Genomic DNA, 22,737 nt, shown 5'->3' on the forward strand with positions numbered 1-22,737 from the left:
GAAAGGAAACCAGTATCTGTTTAAGAAGTTCCAGCAGGTTTTTTTGAATAAAGATGTTTCTCATGGTGGTGTCTCTGAATTGGTTCAGGCTGGATGCTGCTCAGAAGCTGGGATTTGATTTCTCACAGAAGAAGGTGGATAGAGTTAGTGGGGAAAAAAACCAGTGCAGTCTGGAAGCAGGGGGATTAGGGGTCTGTCATTTAATGGAGATCCTTGCATTGTCTTTCTATGAAGTTACGCAATTATATGCATTTGGGATTTTTGGATTATGTGATTTATGGATGCAGAAGCAGAGAAGATTGTCTGTTTATTTGCCTTCTGCTCTCCTCATGTGATGAAGCCTTTCCTCCATGCACTGAAGAAAAGAGAGGAGGGTTATTTATTCAGACAGAAAGCTAAGCAAGAAGGAAACTTAGCCCCATTTCATCTTATAGAAGAACATGAAGATGTTTCTCCTGACTGATGGGGTTGGTTTTTTTGGGAGGTGGGACTATTTAACAAGTTAAAGATTATGCATAGTCTTTAAATGATTGTATAAAGTATCTTGATGTGATATGTGGCTACTGGGACTGGGCTAGCAAAGCTGGGTCAGGTTGGCAGTGGGAGAGTGCAGTGCTGTGCCCCATTTCTCCTTCCCTCTTACCCTCCCACAAACATTTTCGCTTTCTTTGTGCATTGCATTGGCTTTTAATGACTTTCAAAATACTAGCTATTATATTTTAGGCTAATTTCTTCAGCATCTTGGGTGTCCTGGCTTGCAGGAAGAACACTGGACAGCATTATATCTCATTATTTACTGTAGCCTTGCTGGTGTGTGGATGCAGAATCCGCTGCTGGCACCAAGTGGCTGCGAGTGGAAGCTGCTCCGGAGGTGTTGGACTTGCCGGGCATCTGCCTTCCATGTGTCGGTTTTGGGGCTGCGGTTTGGAGGGAGGTCAGACCTCCCCCACGCACCCCCCCGTTTTGTCCCCGGTTTCCCGATGGTGAATGCTGTGCACGGGAGCTCCTCCATCCCATGCCGGCCAGCACCCTGTGATGCCATCTGAGGGATTGCCTTGGTCATGCCTTTCCTTTCAGTAAGATGTACGAAAGGGGAAAAAAGCTGTCAGAGGACTTGTTGGCTTACAGTAAATCTCAGTGTGCTCTGCCCTGCATCCCATCCTTGTGGGGTTTGGTTGGTTATTTTGCCCTCCGAGTGACTGAAAAAATAACCTGTACATGTCACATGCATGAAGGAAAGAACCATGATTACTTGAGGAAGGACACTATTTTTCCTGCCCTTTCAAAAATCTGAGGGATGTTAATTTAACACTTCATAGACTGTGTTTTGAGTACTGAAAGAAAAATTACTGTGGGGTTTGCACCCTCCTTCATTTTCAAGTAGAGTGAAGGGCAGAGCTGCGTTTGGCTGGCCAGAAGACATTCAAGAAGGCAGGAGAACACAGATGTAGTACCTCTGCTCCCAGACAGGCAGGGGGGAAGGCAGGGGTAGATGGGTTTTTTTAGAAGCTGAAATCAAGCTCACAAATTACTTGAAGCCAAGTTTTTTTATGAATATGCTTTTCTTGCTTTTACTCGGTTCAGTGGTGATTATATTTGAGTTTGGAAACTGGTGGGTGAGTGGCTCTCGCTTGCCAGCCCCGTTCTCAGCTGGCCTTCGCAATGAGCACCGCTGTGTGCCTGTGTATAGGAGAGCATAATGCTTGGCTGCCAGGAGCTGACTGTGGTCATCTGTGAGGTGTTCATTTTAAAGTGAGATTAACCCAGAATAAGAAGCATTAATTCCATGGTTTTTGTGCTTTTTAATTTCTTATGAATAATATTTGTGTGATGTTTTGACTCATCACTGCACCTGATGACCACCTGCAGAAGTTAAAAGTTGGAACCAGTTTCGGAGCCCACAGAGAGGGGGAATAAGTTGGTTTATTCACAGAATCTCAGGACAATTTTGTACTTTAAAGAGATTCATATAAGTAGGTTATTTTAGTTCCTTCATCTTAAATTTGTTTTATCTTTATTTTGTCCTTTAATACAATCTCCCAACTTTATGATAAATGAAAAGACTAAAGCTCTTTTCCCTCACACCGTGGGTCTGCTGCAGGTGAGGCTCTTGCTGTTGCTGTGATCAATTCTCAGGCTCTGGAAGTAGGATGCGGGCCCTACTTCATTTTCAATAAATTTTGCAAGACGCCAAACATACTGCAAGCATCTGCATGTCAAATGTGCTCCGTGTTTCAATACTGCTGCTCAGATCTGGTGAGATCCTCGTACTTGAATATTGGAGTCATTTTTAACAGATGCTGTAGAAAGGTTTGTCTCCAGAAGAACTTTCCCTGCCTGCCTTGGCTCCTGTCTTTGACGACCAATGCAGTAGCACTTGTTGATTTTTATGTTCCTGTAGTACAGACGAATTCGCAGTACCTGGTCTAGACCAGATTGACCAAACCCAGAGTTTGCATGATTTGCTACTCCTCTGTCTGTCCTTTCCTTGTGTGAGTATGGTTGAAAGCATGACAGTAGTGCCTGCTGGGAAACTTTTGGGCCAGTATGCTTTGTTTTTGTAATGTAAAAGGATTAGTGGGTGTCAGGTGGCATCAGGCAACCTCTTGGGTGGAAAAGTTTGTCATGTGGCTATTTAAACATACCAGCCCAGCTGCAGCTTCCCACCAAGGAAATCCTTAAAACCCTGAGGACCAGAAGTTGAGAAGGTGAATCACAGGAAAAATAAGCTGCTTTTATTATTATTATTGCTTATTCTCTAGCTATAAATGTTTAGTAATAGGTGCCACTAAGCAAAATAACTTCATTTATCAGTTTTTAGTAGTGATATTTGAGATGCAGAAGTTAGTTGGCATTGAATTTTGCAGTAATCCTGCTTAAAGCACACTTGTCTGCCTTTCTCCCAGCTGCATGGCTGCAAACACTGATTGGAAATTGCAGTGTTATTCTTAATGTACCAACTTTTCCCCAGGTAATCCTTAAACTGTAGGTGTGTTTCATCATCTTTTGTTTGGGGAAGCCCAGGTGAGGGGAGCTGAAGGGCTTGCTGAGACCCTTGGCAGCAGCAGTGGAGCAGTCACCTTGAACATCTCAGAGTCACGGCTGAAAATGGGGAAAAAAAGAGGAGAGCTGAGCTGAAACAACGTGTTTCATCATTGTGTTTCTGTTAAGACTTCTTCAGCGTGACATTTGGAGAATAATCCTACTTTCTTATCTTAAAGTTGGCACAAAAAGGCTTTGTGTGAGCCATTAGGAGATAAATGAAGATGTAAAGATTTTTTTTAATTTTTCTTTTCTGGTATTTGTTGCATCTGGTAGTGCAAATCTGACCATGGTCTGAATGCGTGGTTACAAAAAACTATGAAGATTTGGCCCTTTTGTCTGCAAGACCAGAGGGAGCTGTGCTGCTTGTGTTACCCATGGAACTGCACAATGCCCACTGCTTAATGCAGGGCAGGGGGACCAGGGGCGTTTTAGATGCTGATTCAACTTTTCTAAGTGTATTCACCACTTAAGAGGGTGATTTGAGATATTCGGACCTGTTTCTTATCCTTTAATAAAAGATGCTACCTAAAGCTCTGCTAGAACTTGGGGTGTTTGAAGGTTGTTTGTAGAAGAACACTGGTTTGTGTCTTTTGGGATGAAATCGGGAATATTATAGTAGAAGAAAGCATCAGTGCTGCTTTTGAAACAGTACTGACTGTGAATTTTTGTGTCCCTTGGGTACTGTAAAACTTCTTCACGTTTTTCAAACGTGCAGAAAGAACTACCTCTGCTTTTTTAATGAAGAACACATACTTTTCCTCCAAATGAGATTTCTGTCTCCTTTTCCCAGCACATGAGAAGGGGAGAGGCCGTGTTTTGTGTTGGGAGTAATCCCCAAAGTCTGTATCAAATGACAGTAAAAAACACCATCTTTTTCCCGTGTACTGTGTGGGCCACTCAAGCAAAAGCACAAGGTCGTAAGAATTTGTCCAGTCGGGAGCTGCCTTCTGCCAGCATAGTCCATCGAAACCCCTCCAGCCCTGGTGCTTCATGCATTTCAAATGCAGGAGAAATCTTAGTGTCCCACTGAGAGGAGCAGTGAAAGTCTGGCTTATCTGCTAATAATTAGAGAAATATTTACCCCCAACTTGGCATTAGCCATTGAGAATTGTAATAGCTTGTTTGCAAGCAGCCTAGTCACTAATAGCATAGCTGAAAAGCACTGTATATTAAAAGCATATATAGCTGCCTTGTCTGGAGCTCTGCCTACGCAAGGATTGAAAGCAAGGCTGGTGGAGCTGCCAGCTTTCATCTCCTCACCTTGATCTCAGTTAGGTGCCTTGCTGCTTTTTGTAATTAAGCTCTGTAATTAAGCACAGAAGAGTGGTTGAAGCAGAAATGGTTAACACACTGAGCAATATAATGTCAAATCAGTGGTACTAAGTTGTACCATAGGAGTTTAACAATTAATTTTGTTGTTAAATGTCATCTTCTGGCTTGTGATCAGCTATCTGTAGGTCAGATGTTTTGTGATAAATTTGAAGGAAATCAATTTAAGGGATCCTGAATGCTGAGAGATCTGTGAAACTGAAGTCAGTTGAAGTCTAACGTTGATGTTTGTAGAGCCACAAAGAGGTGGGGAAGAAAGGAAAAGATGAAGTTTGCCTTATTCAGCTAGCAGAGACCTGGTGTTCCAACCCAGCACATTCCCAAGTTGTGGAATTGCTCTTTCCTCCCCTGCAGCAAAAGCCAGGAGAACATAAAGTAATGCTGGAGAGATGGATGAATGGATAAAACCTTCCTCTGCTGAAGGGCTTGTGGGAAGTTCTGCAGGGGCCTCACAGCAGTGTTGGTAAGGGTCAGGGGCTGAGGATGAAGAGAACTTTCTGGGACTGGGGAAGGTGAGGTCTGGAGACTTCCATTAACATTCCCTTGCTGGGACACTGGTACAGGACTTGGAGCAGAGAAGAGCTAAAATGAGACCTAGTTTTTGCAAGACTTTTCTTTCCTGGCTTGTTAACCACCATCCCCCTTTATAGCAATCATGGAACCACTCCTACATGTGCTACTTCTGAAGCACACACTTGCGTGTTAGCTCAGTCCTGCACAGAACCTTTGATCCATCAGAAAGGGTCACTGCAGCAGCCAGATTCTCTGGGAGATTATTCAGACCTCCAAGCTGGAGTGCGTGTGAAGAACACCTTAGTATTTCTTCTTCCTTTCCAACCCTTTGGAGAGCTGTGGACACTAACTTGGTTTCAAGCTAAGGTAATCATCCTGCATTTTCATGTTCAGCTCTACAAATTCTGGCCCCCTGTGAGATAAAACTAGGAGGGTGAGATACAACGACTTCTTCCAGAAGTTGTCCAAGGAATAGCATGTAGGGAAAACGTTGGCATTGTTGGAGACGGTCCTTGGGAGAGCAAATATTCAAGTGTGTTAGGATTTCTTCTTCATAAGTGTTTCCTGCAATGTTCATTTTTTGTTATAGTGCCTTTTTATGCTCTTACCTTGGCTGAAGCTTTCTGCTGCACAGTCTTGTTTTCATCTTCCCCTTTTATTTTCTTCCCTCCCGTTCCAGTTTGAGCGGCACGACCCAGTGGAGGGGCGGATCACAGAGCGGCAGTTTGGCAGCATGCTGCTGGCCTACAGTGGGGTGCAGTCCAAGAAGCTCACCGTCATGCTGAAGCAGCTCAAGAAACATTTCCAAGATGGAGAGGTCAGTGGCATTCACAGCAAATCCGGGAAGTTGCAGTGGGGGCACCTGTCCCACACCATGCTGACCATGCTGTCGTCTTAAGAAAAGCACCCACGCCTTGTTAAGCAGTGTGGGGAGACACACTGACTCTGCAGATAATAAATACTTTGACAGCAGTAGGGAGGTAGAAGAGGTGGGAGTGCAGCAGCCAGTGTCCAGCTCAGGATGTAGGCTTGTCCCTATTAAAATGGATGTTGTAATTTTCAAAATTTAAATTCGCTGAACAGCACCCTGGGTCTGGAGCCAGAATAAACATTGAAGACATATTCCTAGTTACTGGCTTGACCTTGGATTAATTAGCTGCTGTGACTGGGCAGTTTATTATTCAGTTATTAACTTATGTGAAAAATTATTTGAATTACTCATGATTTAGAAAGGAATAAGGTTGCAGATCCTACACCCATTAATTTAGTGAGACCTTGGAATAAGACATCTGTACCGAAAGGACGTGCTTTATCAGGTAAGGAAAATACGAGCTGCTAAATTACTTCAGTATTAGAATTTCATGTCTACTTCTATAAAGATGGATTGTTCTTTTATTAACTAGGTTATAAACAAGTGATACATCAAAATGAGAATGGATGGAAGGTCTTTGCATATTGGGTCGGTCTGACTGTTTTAGAGGCGCTTCCTTCTGACATCAGATCTGGTGTTTCTTAACTGGTTTAGATGCAGAGTGTGTTCTAAAACACAAGTGTTAGTCAGTCTCATGCTTTTTTGTCCTTTTTTGGTGCCTTAGCTGGACCCCTGTGATGTGCAGGAATCCTCAGTTCATGTGAAGCCACCTCAGTGACTCCCCCTCCCCGTTTTCTCCCCCTTTCACTTGTGCAGGAGGAGAGTTTGAGCATATTGAAGTAGTGGGGAGACTAATAGGTCTCTACTAACTGCAAATAACGTCAACAAGTTAAAAACTGGAGGAAACTCTTAAGTGAGCCATAAGACAACACTCAGAGTTGTGTTCCTGCCAGAGGAGCCATGGTACCTTCAGTTTCTTGTGGACTCAGGGTGCCAGGAAGAGCATTTTTTTGCAGATTCCTTAATGTTTTGTAGGAAAATAGACTCAGTATTTAAGAGGCTGTTATCAATAGATGGTGTCAACATGTCATTAGAGCTGAACATGCATTGTGTGTTAATATTTGAAAATCTCACTTCTCCAGCTGTCACTGGCTTAAATAAGACCATTGATGTTTTCAAGGTTGTGTCTGTTTATTTGATCTTTGAGTGAGACGCTGCAGATTTGGCTTTTCTAATACCTTTGCTCCCCTTGAGTTTTAACAGGAAGCGTTTGATTTTTTCGTGGAAAAATATTCCACTGTGATGTGTGTCTAACAGAAAATACCAGCTGTTGTTACATTCCAAAACCATTGATATTTTTTTTTCTGAATTTGTAGCATTTTTTATATATATATTACTGAACAGTAGCTGTGGGTATGAGAAATTAGGCAGGGGGAATTATTTCAGAAGGTTTCTTACTGCAGATGTTTTCTTCCTTTCATGTGTAAGCCAAGACCCTGACATCTGTGGCAGAGAAATAATTTTTTTTTTTTTTTACTTTATTCCTCATCCCCAAATCAGCCAGACTGTGTTTCTATTTGCAGATAACCAGATTCAGAGCAAGTCTTTTTCTTTCTTTATTCCAAGGACTTTCGAGGAGAGAAATTGGGGAATAGGGCAAAAAAATTATATTTTCAAGAAACAGAATTGGTGGAAAACATGTGATTCCTTAGACCAGGGGGAATGAAACACCCAAAATACTAAAGTGAAACGACCTCTCTTTTAACAAGTAGAAGATATTTAATGCTTTGAGAAGATGTAAAGGATGCAAGAAGTGCCAGCTGCTTTGTACTGGAGGCAGATAAGCCTTTTTGGCAGCCAGGGCAGCTGAAAGTCAGTGCTTATGCAGAGCTAGAGAAATCAGGCACTGAAATCCTCCACTTCAGCAGGTTTTATCTCTTGGAGAATTCAGCCTGGTGCCTAACTTTGCATTGTCTTTTCTACAAAGGAACCTTTTCTTGAAAGTTTGTGGGGTTCTTTTTTTGCCTTGGGGTATTTTAGAAGATCATATCCCTCGCAGATTTGTGCGCAGCACTTTGTGTCTAAATACACTTAGGTACTTTTACTGGATCATCCTGGTGCAGTTGTCAGTGTTTTTACATATCTTAAATTTCCCCACGTCTTTAGAAACGGGACTACCGTGACCAGAGTCACATTAACCACCTTTTGAGCTTTCTGGACAACGTATTCAGGGATGCACTTGCAAAGTTTGCCTTGTAGATGAATGGAGTATTAAGCCAGAGAGCATTCTCCCACTTGACACTGCAGAAGCTAGACACTGGCATTGCATCTTCCTCTGTGTTTGCAACCCAGATGTCCGCAAAGCCAGCAGCTGCTTTGGTCAGGCTCTGCTTTACTCCCATCCTATAATAAAGCAGAGCCCGTGCTATCCACTGCTCTCCCTTCAGGTCCCAGACCTCAAAGAGGCATTAAAGCCACCCAGCCGCTTCATTTATCCTGCAGTACTTTCCAGTCACTGAACACCTTGTAAGTCAGAGAGGTTTACGATGCAAACATTTTCCAGGAAGATTTTTCCCCAAATCCCTTCTTTTCACACTTCACTGGCCTACTTGTGTAGCAGTGTAGTATCATTATCTGCACAGTTTACTAATCTGCTGTGACTCCCCTCCACACTGAAAGCAATAGGGGCTTTGACCTGCTATTGCTTTCCAAAGTGGGAGTAAAATAATTTTAATAGTGTGATGCTGGGAGGGGAATGTCAATAATTGTACCAAATCTACCTGGGAAGCTTTACCTTGGCAACGCAGTTTAACTTGGGAGTGCTTTCTAATGAAATCTGCCAAACATCATCTTCATTGTCCAGTGCAGTTACCTTTTCTGCACAAGGCAACCCTGGCAGCCTCCAAAATGTTAAAGCTCTGGTTTTAATCTTAAACTTTAGCCATATTCCAACATCATTAATCTACACTCCTGCTTTTGGGAATGACATGTTTTCTTGTATTAATTGATTATCTGCTTTCATGTTTATATTTTTTGGTGATTCCAAATTAACACAAGCCCCTGTTATCTAACGGAAACATCTATTGGTCTTTCGGTGGAGACGTGAATAACTTACAAAGAGCTGAGCAGTGCTGACAAACACATCGATGGGGAATAGATAAATTCCCATACTCAGACTTCTGACTGATGAAGGTGATCATTCATCTGTCAACTTGTTGGTGCTGAGGCTGTCCCAGTCTCTCATTTTATTTTTACTTTGGTAGCTGGAAAGAAATCAACACTCATGCCAGCCTCCTACAGGATTGATCAATAAAATATTAAATTTTATAATACAGATGGCATTTTTGCTACAGAGATTGAGTATCTCTGTCCGCATGAAAGCCCAGATTGCTAGGATACCCCTGTACATCATTGCTTTTGCTTTTTCAGCTGGTGAAACGAGCATAAGTTTAGGTGTGTAAGCATGTAGCCCTTCCCTGTTAGCCGCTGGAACAATACAACTGCAATGTTGGTACTAAACAAGGGGCTGTTCTGCACGGACAGCAATGCTGTTTGGCCTTGACATCTGCCATTTCATGGTGGAATATTCCAGGAAAATACAAAGTTGGGGCTCTTTGCTCAGAATAGCTGCTGGGATGACTTGTAGCCACTACTGCAAACCTCAGATGTCCCAAACAAAGCAGGTAAGCCACAGCACAATGTCTTCTGCTGGCCTGAAAGTGGCCACATGCCTCCTGGTTCCTGCAGGCTTTCCTCATTTTTAGTGCTCTGCTCCCAGGCGGGAGCACGTCAGTCTGGAAACACATAGCAGGGGGGCATCTGGATGGGCATCTGAATTACAGAGATCTTTTCTCCTCTAGGTCTGTTGTACAAAAGAGCAATCTCTGCAGTACTTCCTGCAGAAGTACCTGATTTATTTGGTTGTGGGGTTTTTTTGCTAGGACAATATTTTATTTAAGTCTGCCATACACATCTTTTAGCATATCCCTTGACAAGCGGAGCAGGTATGCATTTAAAGAAAGATCCCTGTACAGTAACTGGGGATTTTTTTCAGATCCATTGTCCGTGTGTGCATTTTGCTATCTCATCCTTTTCAGTCTGGATCCATGAATCCAGGGCTTACAAAACCTGCTGTTGCATTTTTCACTGTGCACGCTGTGCAACATACATTAACAGTGCATTGCTATGTACTCAGTTACAGCAAAGATAACAACAAGCTACAAATTTTCTGTAATTCTTCTGCTTACAATTCTAGAGGCACCATGTCTGTATGAGAAGATTGTAAAAAATGTGCTTTTTCTTTCAAGAAAAAGATAGGTGGCTTCTTCCCTGATTAGAAGTTGTTGGGAAGAGTTTGAGCGAGGTTACAATGGATCATATAGATTTATATTTGACAGTACCCACTGAATGTGTGCTCTTCCATCCAGACCATGAAACCCTGCTGTGTTCTGCAGTTGCTATATCAGTCTGTTGTGCTAGACAGGATAGAAGAGCCCAAACCTGAACTCCTCTTGACAAGCTGATTTGTCTCTTCCAGAGAGGAAGGCTGAGTGGTTATTACTGTGGTGATGATTTACCTCCTCCACTGGCTCCAGGCCGTGACTGTGGTGGGGGAGTTTGGAGGCTGCAGCTCTTGTCCCAGCACTGATGCAGCTGTGCTGGTGCTGAACAGGTGGATAAAATCCGTTGTGGTGGTGTGCAGTGGAACAGGGTGGGGGTCCCAGAGCTGTGCTTGTCGGCAGTCGTTCTGCCGGTGTGCTCCTCGCGGTCGGGTCACGCAGAGAGGAGCGTGCTGTGTACCCCCTGCCCCGCAGGCTCTGCTGGGATGCAGTGATGCAGCGCTGGGGGATCTCAGGGTGCCTTTCCCTGGCTCTCTGGCTGCGTGGCTGTAGGCGCTCACCAAGCACCCGCTCACCAGTCCCAGGGTGAGCCAAGCCCCCGGTGACTGTGCCAGTAAGTAGAGCAGACAGCGATCCTGCCACCACCACCAAAGCTAACTGGGGCACATCTGTACGTGTGGTTTGCAATGTCACCTTCTGCGATGCTGGGTAAGATCTGGATCCCCCTCAGGGATCTCTGAATCTCTTGGGAGATACCTTGCAGCATGTGAACTATTTCACAGAATCACCTAGGTTGGAAAAGCCCTTGAAGCTCCCCCAGTCCAACCATGAACCTCACCCTGACCGTTCCCAACTCCACCAGATCCCTCAGCGCTGGGTCAACCCGACTCTTCAACCCCTCCAGGGATGGGGACTCCCCCCCTGCCCTGGGCAGCCCATTCCAACGCCCAACAGCCCCTTCTGCACAGAAATCCTTCCTCAGAGCCAGCCTGACCCTGCCCTGGGCAGCTTGAGGCCATTCCCTCGGGGCCTGGCGCTGGCTCCTTGGCTCCAGAGACTCATCCCCCCTCTCTGCCCCCTCCTGGCAGGGAGTTGCAGAGGGCCAGGAGGTCTCCCCTCAGCCTCTTCTCCAGACTAAACAACCCGTTTACAATATTTCATTATTGTTGTTGCAAGTGTGCAGGCTTAAAGAAGGTGCGTAAGTTAACCTGCTTGCAGCAGCCTCCTGCATCCCTGTCACAGGCCTACGGTGTGTCTGCTCTTCTGGGTGAGAGCTGGCTGTGGAGCAAGGGCCAGAAAAATGCTTTTCAGTCTCTGCTGTTGCCAACTGTGTATGGGGGAATCCCTTCCCATTGCACAGCTGGTGGGGCCAGGAGAGGAGCAGAAGCAGTTAACAAAAGTAAAGGTCACAAACCACATTGAGTGCCAAGATAGGAATGTTTTGAGTGTGCAGATGAATTCCCCTCTGGCTGAAGCTTTGGGCTGTGGTCACTTTGTTGTTTGTAATCCAGGTAGCATCACAATCTCCTTCTCCCATCACCATAAGACCATATTTTCTGTGTTCTAGGGGCTGACATTTGAGGAGGTGGAGAGCTTCTTCACTTTTCTGAAGAACATAAACGACGTGGACACGGCTTTGAGCTTTTACCACATGGCTGGAGCTTCGCTTGATAAAGGTATTAAAACCTGTGAGACGGGCAGGCGCTGAGAGCTTGAGGGAGCACAACTCGTGCTGTATCTTTGGAGTTGGGAAGACAGCAAACAGCCCAAGCTGACAGGTTAAAAACGTACCGGAGTTGCAGTTCCTCTCTGTAATGAGAAGTTTAACTTGCTGCGTCCATGGATAAAGAGGGATTTCAGGTTTTATACTTCCCTAGTTTTAGATACAGAAGGGGAAAAAAAAGGTGAAATGTATAGGCTGAATAGATGAGTAAGTGGTGATATCATAGTGATATCTTCAGCAGGACCGTTCAGGCCTGATGTATACAGAGGCAGGATGACCTAGTGAGTGTGTCACAGGCTCTGCTACCAGATCCCAGGCACACCAGTGTTTCTTCTTCATCCCTGTCTTATGAAGTGACTTTTATCCTTGTACAAAGTACTTGAAAAATTATTGTTGGCAAAGACAAGCAGTATTTTAAAAAGTATTCTTGCAAACTATCTTCTGTAGAGATCTCTGTGTTGGCATGGCAGAGGCACTGACCAGCAGTGGAGCTGGTGGTAGGAACTGTTCAACCTTTGTTGGGCTTTGCTTAAAAATAAGAGGCTTTGCCTAGAAATAAGAGCTGTATGGGCAGATGCTGCATTTCTGATCTGAAATCCGAGCAATGCCAAGCACTTTTGGAACTCCCAGGCATGTTGGATGGAAGGAGGGGGAGCACTGGAACCGCACTGAGGTCCCAGACTGAGCATTAAACTCTGTCCAGAGCAGACTCTCTCCAGACAACCCACAGTCCAGAGACTTCACGTGGCCAGAGGCGCTGGCAGAATAAACCTCAGAGCTGGTACTTCCTGGGGAGCTTGGCAATAGTGTGGTTCATCCATCAGCCCAGTCCATATCCTCCTTCATCTCATCATGTGTTTTCTTAGCTAATCCATATCAGGTATGTTCTCAGATCTGACACACTGATTTAAAAAAGAAAAAAAAAAAACAAAATCGAAAAAACACATACATTTGGGAAAAAAAAAAAAGTCCAGTGCTCTGCTGCCAGGATCTGTCACAAGTGCATGCTTTTGTTTTATAGATTTATTTTTTTTTAAAAGAGATGTGTTTTTAAAACACTAAGGCTGGGAATATGAAAATAAAGATGGCAAATTCATTAAAAGTTTTTTAGGCTAAGTGCAAACTCTTGCCTACTAGAAAGTTAAATCTGATGTGTTTAGGCAGCTGCAAAATTAAATGTTTTGGAAGTAAGCTATTCTTCCAACCGCTGCTGTTGTGGGGATATTAAGACATTAATAGGTTTTTGGGCTGTGGAATTACAAAGGGAGTCAGATGTGTCGCATCTCTTCTTGCGTGTGTCAACAGCCCTTCTCATCTTTGATTTTTGGGAGAAGTCAACTGTACTATTTGTTTTAGATCACCATTATCTTAAGACTTAAAAGTTAAAAGAACCTGATAGGATTTTCTTTCATTTAAAAGTAAAAACATGAAGTATGTATGTGCTGCTGCTGTGCAGAGCCCTTTCTGCAGCATCCCACGAGGAGGTAATAGCCCAGCAAATCCAATTTACTCCGTGTCTACAGTAAATTAGTGATTGCCCCATCATGAAATATGTATTTGTGGAGTATTGAGGTCCACATGCAGTTGGTAAATCAGTGTGATTGCTGTTTAATTATGTGCGATTAATGAGCTTGGGCAGGAGCCACAGCCATTGAGCTGGGAGTGTTTGGCTGGAGTCAGTAGACCTTGGGGAGGGTTGGTGGTGTGTGGGGATGGCTTCACACTGCTGGTGGTTATCCCCAGGCCCACGTCCCTGCCTGCAGAGTCCCTGCTGTTAGGAGGGCTTTCCCTGGGCTTGGGCAGAAGAGGAACATTATCCTGCAATTCTCCTCTTCGTGTGTGTCTGGTAGCTGACAGGAATCACCCCTCACGTCCTTCTGTGCTGCTCAACCCGGAGATGCTCTGGGCAGGAGGTGTGAGGAGAGCGTTTTGCTGTGGTCCTGACGAAGGTGCAGAGCAAGCTGCAGCGATAGACCCGGGCTTTGCAGCAGAGATCTGTGTGCTCCTGTTGCTAAATTGTCTGTGCATTATCCATTTCCATATGCGGGCACTCCAAGCCTGGATATTGCACCCACAAATCAAGGAAGCAATAAATGGGGTGTACTCTTCCAAAAGTTAAGCTTTCACAAGGTTGCTTATTAAAAACCGACAAATGTAAAAATTACTCATCATATGGGGAGGAGGAAGAGAATAGCTTGTGTATCAAATAAATCACTGCTAATCTAATGCAGCAAACGTTATTATAATTTTAAAGGGGTCGTTTAAACTTTAAGAGGAGAAGAAATGGATGGCACCAAACAGCCATAGCTTGACAACTTGTTTTATGCGTTGAATTAAAGTAGCCTCTTCTTCTAAAAAGGATCATAAACCTGTATTTTAATGACCCATAGAATAACACACAGATTATTTGTTAGTCCATCTTTCATTTTACCAGAAACATAATAGCTGTCATTTTCTTAAATAATAAGCATTACTTTAAAAACTTTCCCAGCCTGGGCTTACAGCTGGCAGCAGGACAGGAGCCGAATTCATCCTTTATTCCCCTTGCAAGGCGAGAGTGTGAATTGCACTTTTTTTTGGCACTGTCTGCAGTCAGACTTTCCAAGCAGCCATTCTGCTGGCGCCAGCAGAGAGCCATGGTAGAGCTCCTTCGTGTTTTAGGGCAAGGCACAGATGCACTTTGCTAGAGATGGGCCAAAGCAAGGGGAGGCACCTGAGCCCACTGCTTGCTCTGGTGGCTCGGCCGGCTCAGAGTGGGGCTGGAGCCCAGGAGTGGTTGATGGAAGATTGTTTTATTTGAAGTATGGAGCTTGAAACAGCGGCAGACTTGACAGGGAGTTTGGAAGGAGGTAGAGGTGAGTTTTGAGTGCAGCACATATTTGTCATTGAACTGCTGCTTACTTTAATCTGCCTTCAGAGCTGGATGAAAGGAGCCAGTCCCCCATGGAGGCACAGCTCAGATTGCTCCTCTGGAGTCATGGCACGTGTCAATGCTGGTAGTTGGGTAGGGAGGACTTCTGTAGGGTAGGTGATGTTGGCAGGGATCTCTAGAGACCCTCTAGTCTAACAGGGTCACCTACAACATCTTGCCTAGGGCCACCTACAGTCAGGTTTTGGATGTCTCCAAGGATGGAGATGCCACAGCCTCCCTGGGCACGTAAGAAAGCCTGGATGAGTATTTGTGATAATCAGTAAGGAGAAGAGTTGACTGAAATCTGGTGCCCTGCAGAGGCAAGTCAGGGTCACCATTCGTCAACTTTTCTGTCCTCACAGCAGCACGCGGACACGTGTGTGTGTGTCCCCTGATGAGGAGGGCCTGTGGAAGTGCTTGGCACGGTGTCCTCAAGCAGGACTTGGTCTGGAGCTCTCCCACCCTTTGGTTTTAGTACATGCACAGTTATGGTGCGGTGTTTGCTGAGCACTGATGCAACGAGTTGTTGGGTAAAGCTCTGTCACAGCAGAGGTCCACAAGGCTTTAAGAAATCAGCTCAGTAACCGTGAGGACAAGCTCTCCATAGATAAAGAGCCCCTGGAAGATGCTGAATACCTTTCAGTTTAGAAACCACTTTCTGTGTTGGAATCTCGTTTATCTACTTATTTATGGCTGCGAATACTACATAAACAGTGGATCAGCCCTGCCTTCAGCCTGGTAGCTCCGCTTTTTCCCAGAAGCATGATCTCCATGACTTTCCATCATGCTCTCTTTAATGTCAAAACAGTTTCTACTCAGCTGCAGGGTTGCAGCCTTATGTTTTGAGAAGAAAAAGAAAAATGTGCTGTGCCACAGGATTGCATGGGGTTTGTACATCTTTCTTCTGGATGGATATTCCGGTATGTACACATGCAAAGATTTGAGAAAAGCTAAATAGATTTTTTGCTAGCTATATTGTCAGTGATGGCATCCAACGTTTTCAGCTGGGATGCTTAAAATGAAATGTGCGTATCAACGTGAGACCCTACATAGCCTGATTTCTGGGAGCCCAAAATACACGTGTCCTGCCTCTGCAGCCTGGGACTGCCCAGGGCAGGGAACCCTGCTCTCATCACCCCGGGTGGTGTTTGGGAAATGAAGGCAGCAGTCCAGCTGCCCCTTATTTTGGCCAAATGTATGATTAATCTCAAGACAAAGGAAAAATGAAGTTTGCCATCTGGCTAGGCTCTTGCCCATAGAAAAGCCCTGTTTGTAAGCACTTGGTGAGGCATTATGGTACAGTTCTGGGAATTGGAGTGAAAAAAAACCCAACTGTGTCAGACACTAAACTTGCATAAAATAACTCAGATGGCTCATCTCTCTCTCATGGGAGACAATAACACTTGAAATTTTAAAAGCTGCGTAGCTTTTCAAGGTAGAAACGTGGAACTCTTTTTCAGTGCTATAAAATCCAGTAGACTTATTCATGTAGAGTGGATGCAGTCATCCCAAAACGCCAAATCTGGACAAGATTCTTTTTCAGATGTTTCCACAGAGAGTACCTATTTCGTTTTGCAAAGTGGTAAAGAAATGATGCTGTGAGGTTTGCTTCAATTTTATTTGCCTCACTGAGATACCTTGTAGTCTGGAGCATGTGCATCAAAGTGGAAAGCAGAGATACTTTCCCCTTCCTTATGACTCCTTAAAAACCAGCAGAATCATTACTGGGCACAGCACAGTCACACACCCCCTGTGAAGTAACATTTTTGCAGAAATTTGCATCGAGCAAAAACAATGTGATGAGGGTGACACTTGTGCAGTTGGATTAATAAGAGAGGAAGCAGTAACTGCAGCCATAAGTACAAATTTCAGCTGGTAAATCTGCAACTGCAAAGAATAAGCACATGTTGGAAGAAGAGGGAAGGATCAGGTGACACTGTACAGGTGGAAGGAGGGGGGTGAAAACTCCACAGAAAAACATGACTTATAATGAAAGAAATCATTCTAACTTTTTTTTTTCCATACAAGGCAAATAACTTCTGCAGTAGGGTGCCCAGGACACCAGGAAGAGGGGATGGTATCAAAGCTTGCTTGAGCACCTTTAAAGAAGGTTTACATTTAAAATGAGTTAAATGAAATTCAGTTTTGCTGTCTGAGGAGATACTGATTTGCTTTTGCTGTCTTGAAGTCTGGCTCTCAGGTAAGGGATAGCTTACAGTGCTGAAAACTTCTGCTGTTTGGCCAAAGTTGAGGTGTTTTACAGTACTTCCCCAGCAGGACTTTCTGGGGAAAAAATAAGCTGAAAAATAAGTTTAGATAAGCTTTTTCTTTTACATAAACCTCTTCGTTTTCCTTGAGCTTCACACATGTTGCTGAAGTCCCCAGCAGCACGTGTTGCAGGTAGGAGTTACAGCACGTGTTTTGCAGCTGGCTGGAGCCAGGACAGTATTTAGGGAAGGAGAATGGCCTAATTGAGGAGGAGAAATGTGCCTTTTGCAAAAGCATATATAAAGTGCAGAGGCAGGGCATTTATCTTGTTTAAAAGGACTACACCATCCACCATTCAGTTCCGGCGTTTGCTGCCACTTCATATTCATGGCATTTGATCAAAGAGGACCTATAAATACTGCGTTATGCCTGTGCAATTTATAGTCACCCTCTCCTCTGGTTTGGGGTATGTGTGATGCTGGCCAGCAGTCCCTCCCTCTCGGATCAAGGGGGGAAAGCTGAAGACAGCTTTGTCATTTAATTTGTGAGCATTTGATGTCAGTGTGAGCTGAGTGGTGGCCCGTTAGGGCCCTTTTTGGAAGGCTGCTGCCATCTAATGTGCCCACTCGCTTGTGTGAGGTTCACTTGACCATGTTGCACTTGCTGGCCAGTTTGTGTGTATTCGGAAGAGAGCCATAAGGAAAGGGATGCACAGATGTGGTGGTTGTCCCTGTGCTTAAAATGTGAATTCCCCCATTTCCTTTGCTCTCCAGGTTTTCTTGAGAGCTGTGCCGCAGTATATTCTGCAGCCTGGTTGATGTGGGTGGGCTGGGAGAGGCATGCTGTCTCCCCACAGCTAGGCTGGCAAGGTTCAGGCATAGGGAGCAAAATTAATGCAAGTTTTCTTTAATGATTACATTGCCTCTGCCCTCCCCAAAGCCAGGCTCTGGCTGCTGGCAGGACACGCATAGGAGCAGTGGCCGTATCCTGATTTATGATGACAGAACTGAACTGTAGAGTAGGGACTGCAGACCAGATCTACATCTCTCATGTAGGAAAGGATTTTAACTCAAAAAGAATAATTACAGGGAAGCAGCAGGTGCCTGCTTGAGAGTATATATATATTTTAATCCACCTGCTGTTTAATTTCAGTTTCCTTCTGCATTATTGAGTAAAAGGAGGGATTTTTATAGGGGAAAAGGACCCGATGGTGGCTGTGGATTCCTTCCTGAAAACCTCAAACCTCACTCAGGGGAGCAAAAATGAAGTGGAAGGAACCAATAATCTGAACATTCATGGGAAAAAAAAAAAAAAATCTATTAGAAACACTTTGTGGAGTTTCTAATTTATCTGGTTACAGTTAGATAGGGTGCTTGCTTTTTCCTTTTTGACACATAACTTCAAAATTCCTGAAGGGCCAATAGCTTTGCGAAGGGACTAGAGTGCAGGAACCCAGAAGGATGCCATGGATGGCAGCAGAGGCTTTTCTTGGTTTAAATCTGATTTTGTGTTGCACCACTTCCCTCTTGCCTTGCTGAAGGGGAGCTCTGCAGCTAAAGGTTCATCCCAGTTGCTGTGGGCCCGTTGCCACGGCACTAAGTCTCCCCAGACGGGGTTTCCTCAGGTCAGACTTTGTAGGGAAGCAATTTAACTTAAAGAATGCTCACGTTCATGAAAAGCCCTTCTGTTTTATTTAGTATTTGGAAGGGAGCAGCGTGTTTCAGCCCTGACAAACGGTGACAACTGAGCTGCTCTTACCTCCCCTCCTTCCTTCAATTAGCAGCGTCAAAGGGAGACTAGAGGGCAGCCAGATGCACTTGAATTCATGTAGGGAAATGGCTAAACAAGCCCAGTGAGGTTTTTTTTTTCTTCCCCTTTATGCAGCAAAATCTACTGCATAACCCTACCAGATTGATAGCTCCACAGATTGCTCTTTTCTAGAGGCGTGATAAAACTACCACTCACTTCTTCGCAAAACTACCACTCGCTTCTTTGCTGATGAGCTCAGCTGCCAGTCTTGATGAGGAAGTGAAATAATTCGTTACAACTCTTTATTTTATTGCAGGGTTAACCTTGTCTGCTCGCTGCAGAGCCTGTCACAGGGTGAGGGTGGGTGGGTTCATTCTACAATTATTGGCCCTGGGTTGCTTAACAGGAAAACCGGTTTTTAGTATTGTTAACCTGTTGGAACAGTGGGTTCATTAGAGTATCATCTTTGTGACACTGTCAGAAGGAGCTGCCTTGTTGATCAAGCCTGTCAGGAGAGGTTTCCCACGTTGTGTTTGCTGTAGTGCTGACATTTCTTCTGATTTTGTAACCAAAGAGGGGAAAAAATATCGTATCTCAGGGGTTTTATCTTGAACACACAGGTATCAGCACGTCGGTGCTCACCAGCAGCCTCTCCACACGCCGTGCAGTGTTGCAGTAGGATGGCAAAGGCTTTGAGGAGCCTGGTTTTGAGGCATGTGTTGAAGATGCTGGGAACGAAGTTTATTTCAAGCCTCTTTGAACATGACATGTTTTCTTAAATGCAGTTTTCCGGGGAGGAACGTAAAGGCAGTCTCCTGCTGCTCTGCCTGCGTTTGCTGTGCTTGGCAGATCACGACACCTCGCTAACCTTGTGCCCTCCCCTCCCTCCCTTGTAGTGACAATGCAGCAAGTGGCCAGGACAGTGGCCAAGGTGGAGCTCTCTGACCACGTGTGCGACGTGGTGTTTGCGCTCTTCGACTGCGACGGTGAGTGACCCCGACCTCACCCCATTCCTCTCGCACAGGGTGGGTGAGAGTCAATCCAGGAGAAGAAATACAGGGAAAAAGTGTTGGCTGTGAAAGCTTGCCATGGCTTTGGCTCTCCTTGCCATGCTACCATCTGCTCTTTGGCCATGGATCTGTACTGATGCTCCTGCCCTTCTGGGAAGGGTGTCTGATGGTACCCAGCTTCCAAAATGTTGATCCTAAAACACTGGATTTAAGCGTTTGGCATGCACAGCTTGCTACACAGCTTGCTTTCCTCCTGCCCCCCACCCCCCAACCTGTATTTTGTTTAACAAAATGACCTGTTGGGTTCCAGTGTAGGAAACAAGCCTATCTGGTACTCTGTTATCTCCAAAGTCCTCAACAAATATTAGCTTAATTAATTAATGGCAGCTTTGTGCCTGGCTGGGAAGCTTGTTGCTTTGCTGGCCCACAGAGGATGCAAGCGCTTGGGGGTAGCTTGTTGCCAGACTGAAACAGTCTCAGGATGATTTAATGAGAATTCGTGGAGTCTTTGCCACCAGGGGATGATGGCAGCGATTCAGACTTGGAAAGCAGCAAAATTCTGCATTTGCCCAAAACTGTCAAGCCATAACCAGAGACCTTGCTGGCACCCGGCTTCTCCAGCACAATCACTGGGATCTGGCAGCTCTGAGCGGCAGCAGTGATGCATAAATAGATAGTTGCTTGCTTCCTGATGTAAATATATTTTAAAAAAACCCTTTAATTATTTTATTGCTTGTTGACTCTCTTGGTTTCAGCCCCACCTGCTGCTTTTTACCTTTGTAAGATTGCATCTCTTTTATTTTTCTCTGTGCTTCCGTGCCACTTTCTGATACAATCCTCAAGCCAGATGATCAGGCTGGAGATGAGTGAGCCAAAGCGTAGCCAAATATTCTCTGTTTGCATTCTCTCATAGGACAATCTGCTAAATATTTTGATAGCAAACCTTTAGGGAGAAAGACTGGTTGCCAGAGCAGTCCCTGTAAGGAAGGAATCAAGTGGCATAGACCTCTCTTTTTTGTGTATTTTCATTGCATCAATGTTTATGGACATTACCATGAACGTATCAAAAACCTGCAGCACTGGAGGGAGTTTTACTCACCCCCTGAGAGTTTGTTGGAATTTTGCTGCCCAGATTTGCATTCGGCTATAAGGCAGGCACAAACACTCTCAAATGAAGAAACTCTTTCATGAAATATAATGATGTGGTTCCCCATACCAGCCAGAGAGATTCTCTCTCCTTTGATCTGGGGAACCAATGGCAGGTTTGCTTCTTGAGGGCTGAGGTCCCTCATCTTTCTTCTTTGCCCAAAGGTGGGTTGCTTTCCTGTGCTGCTCCCCAGAAGGTAAAATCAGAGCTATCAGCTGTTTGCCATAGGCAGGGGAGCGAAACAGGCAACAGGATACACGTGGCGTCGTGGCAGAAGGCATCAGCCCATCAGCAGGCAGGCATCAGGCTGTCAGTTGTGCTGTGGCTTGCTGCTGTCCCCTCTAATCAACCAGTGCCCTAAATAAAAATCCCAGATGTTTTAATTTATTGGTAGTTAAGCAGCTACAGAATAAAATTTGCCCCAATTTACTATAATAATTTTTAACATACATTTATTTGATATAATTCTCAGTAACCTCATGAGATAAATGAATCCTCCCTTCTCCATTAAGAAAAATCTGTGCTCTGTTACCCTGTGCTCCTGTCATTTCCTAAATCACTTAAAGCAAAGAGTTTCCTGTGGGTGCCAGGGCATTTGACTTGCATTTGCCTTTCTGTCTTCAAGCCTCAGCAGTCCAGGCCCTGCAAGACGTGGCCGTGCCAGGCTAAGCAGGGCAGTGTCTGTAGGGTGGGGATTTAAATGCTGTGCTTCGGCTGCCCTTGCACAGTGGAATATTTTGGGAGGTTGCAGCCAAACGTGATTTCAGTCTCTGCAAGAAATGGCACTTGAGGCTGCTGCCCTTTAAAGTTAGTGCATGAGGGGAGGTAGTTGGTGAATTTTAGCTTTTTTTTTTTTTTTTCTTCTCACAGGAAATGGCGAGCTGAGCAACAAGGAGTTTGTTGCCATAATGAAGCAGCGCCTTATGAGAGGCTTGGAGAAGCCCAAGGACATGGGCTTCACGCGACTCATGCGGGCAATGTGGAAATGTGCCCAGGAGACAGCGTGGGATTTCACCATGCCCAAGCCGTAGCAGGGCCGGGGAGGAGTGCCCGGCTTCCCTCTCAGCCCTGTCACCACCGCTGCAGCGGGCACCTCAGGGTGGCACCAGGCTCTGGCGAGCTCAGGCTGTTCATAATAGGAGACTTTTGTAAATCGAAGATAGAAATCAAAGCCTGTTGTATTTGCAGCTTCTGCTTGCCACTGGCCCCTTAATATTCCTCTCTCTCAGGAAAAAGGACTTTTCTTACTGCCAACACCTCTGCTTCATGATACACCCTGCCTGCAGAGCTGGGCATCAAGAAAGCTGGTGGGGCTGCACCCAATTCAGTTTTATTTAATGTTATTACCAAATGGCATGAAGTTAATTTTAATTCTTAGATTTGCTCCTACAAAAGAAGCTGTGGGATTCCTGGATAGATCATAGCAGTGGGACCTATGAGCAGAGGCTGGAGCTGTCAAGTGCCGAGAGCTCCCCAGGATTTCGCTCGGCAGCATGCTCCGTGCCCCCTGAGATTGTGGAGGGGATGGTGGAGGGGCTGCTTGTGCTGAGGTGCTGCCTCTGGTGTAGGAGCACTTAAAAGTAGTGGGTGGAGCACCTGGCTCTCCTGCCCATCCTGCCTTCCATAAACAACCTGCTGGTGGAGGTCTCCAATTTTAATTTTTTAAATGGCAGGTCCTCTCTGGGGGGAATTGCTCTTCTGTAACAGTAACAGGCTGAAAGATGTTATTTACCGAGCACTGTCCTTTCTGTGAACTATTGTGTAAAGATGTTGCTCACAACAACATGACTCGTGGCTCATCTCTTTTGCTTGCTTCAGGTTTTCACCGAAGGCCAGGGGCGAGTCTGTGGGAAGGGGGAGAAAAAAAATGTTACAACTTCCCAGAGCTGGA

General features: G+C 45.0%; 1 protein-coding gene across 3 annotated transcripts in view; it reads left to right on the forward strand.

The window, feature by feature from the left end:
• Positions 1-22,634, forward strand: part of MICU1 (mitochondrial calcium uptake 1) — a 111,033-nt gene extending 88,399 nt beyond the window's left edge. For all 3 annotated transcript variants that reach the window (XM_074924400.1, XM_074924397.1, XM_074924401.1), the window contains 4 exons: positions 5,567-5,704; positions 11,666-11,774; positions 19,586-19,675; positions 21,717-22,634. In XM_074924400.1, the coding sequence (XP_074780501.1) occupies positions 5,567-5,704; positions 11,666-11,774; positions 19,586-19,675; positions 21,717-21,877 (498 nt within the window). In that variant the 3' untranslated portion in view covers positions 21,878-22,634. The remainder of the gene's footprint in view (positions 1-5,566; positions 5,705-11,665; positions 11,775-19,585; positions 19,676-21,716) is intronic.
• The last annotated feature ends 103 nt before the right edge of the window (positions 22,635-22,737 follow it).

The sequence above is a fragment of the Athene noctua genome, chromosome 21, assembly GCF_965140245.1.
Source record: "Athene noctua chromosome 21, bAthNoc1.hap1.1, whole genome shotgun sequence".
Lineage (NCBI taxonomy): Eukaryota > Metazoa > Chordata > Aves > Strigiformes > Strigidae > Athene > Athene noctua.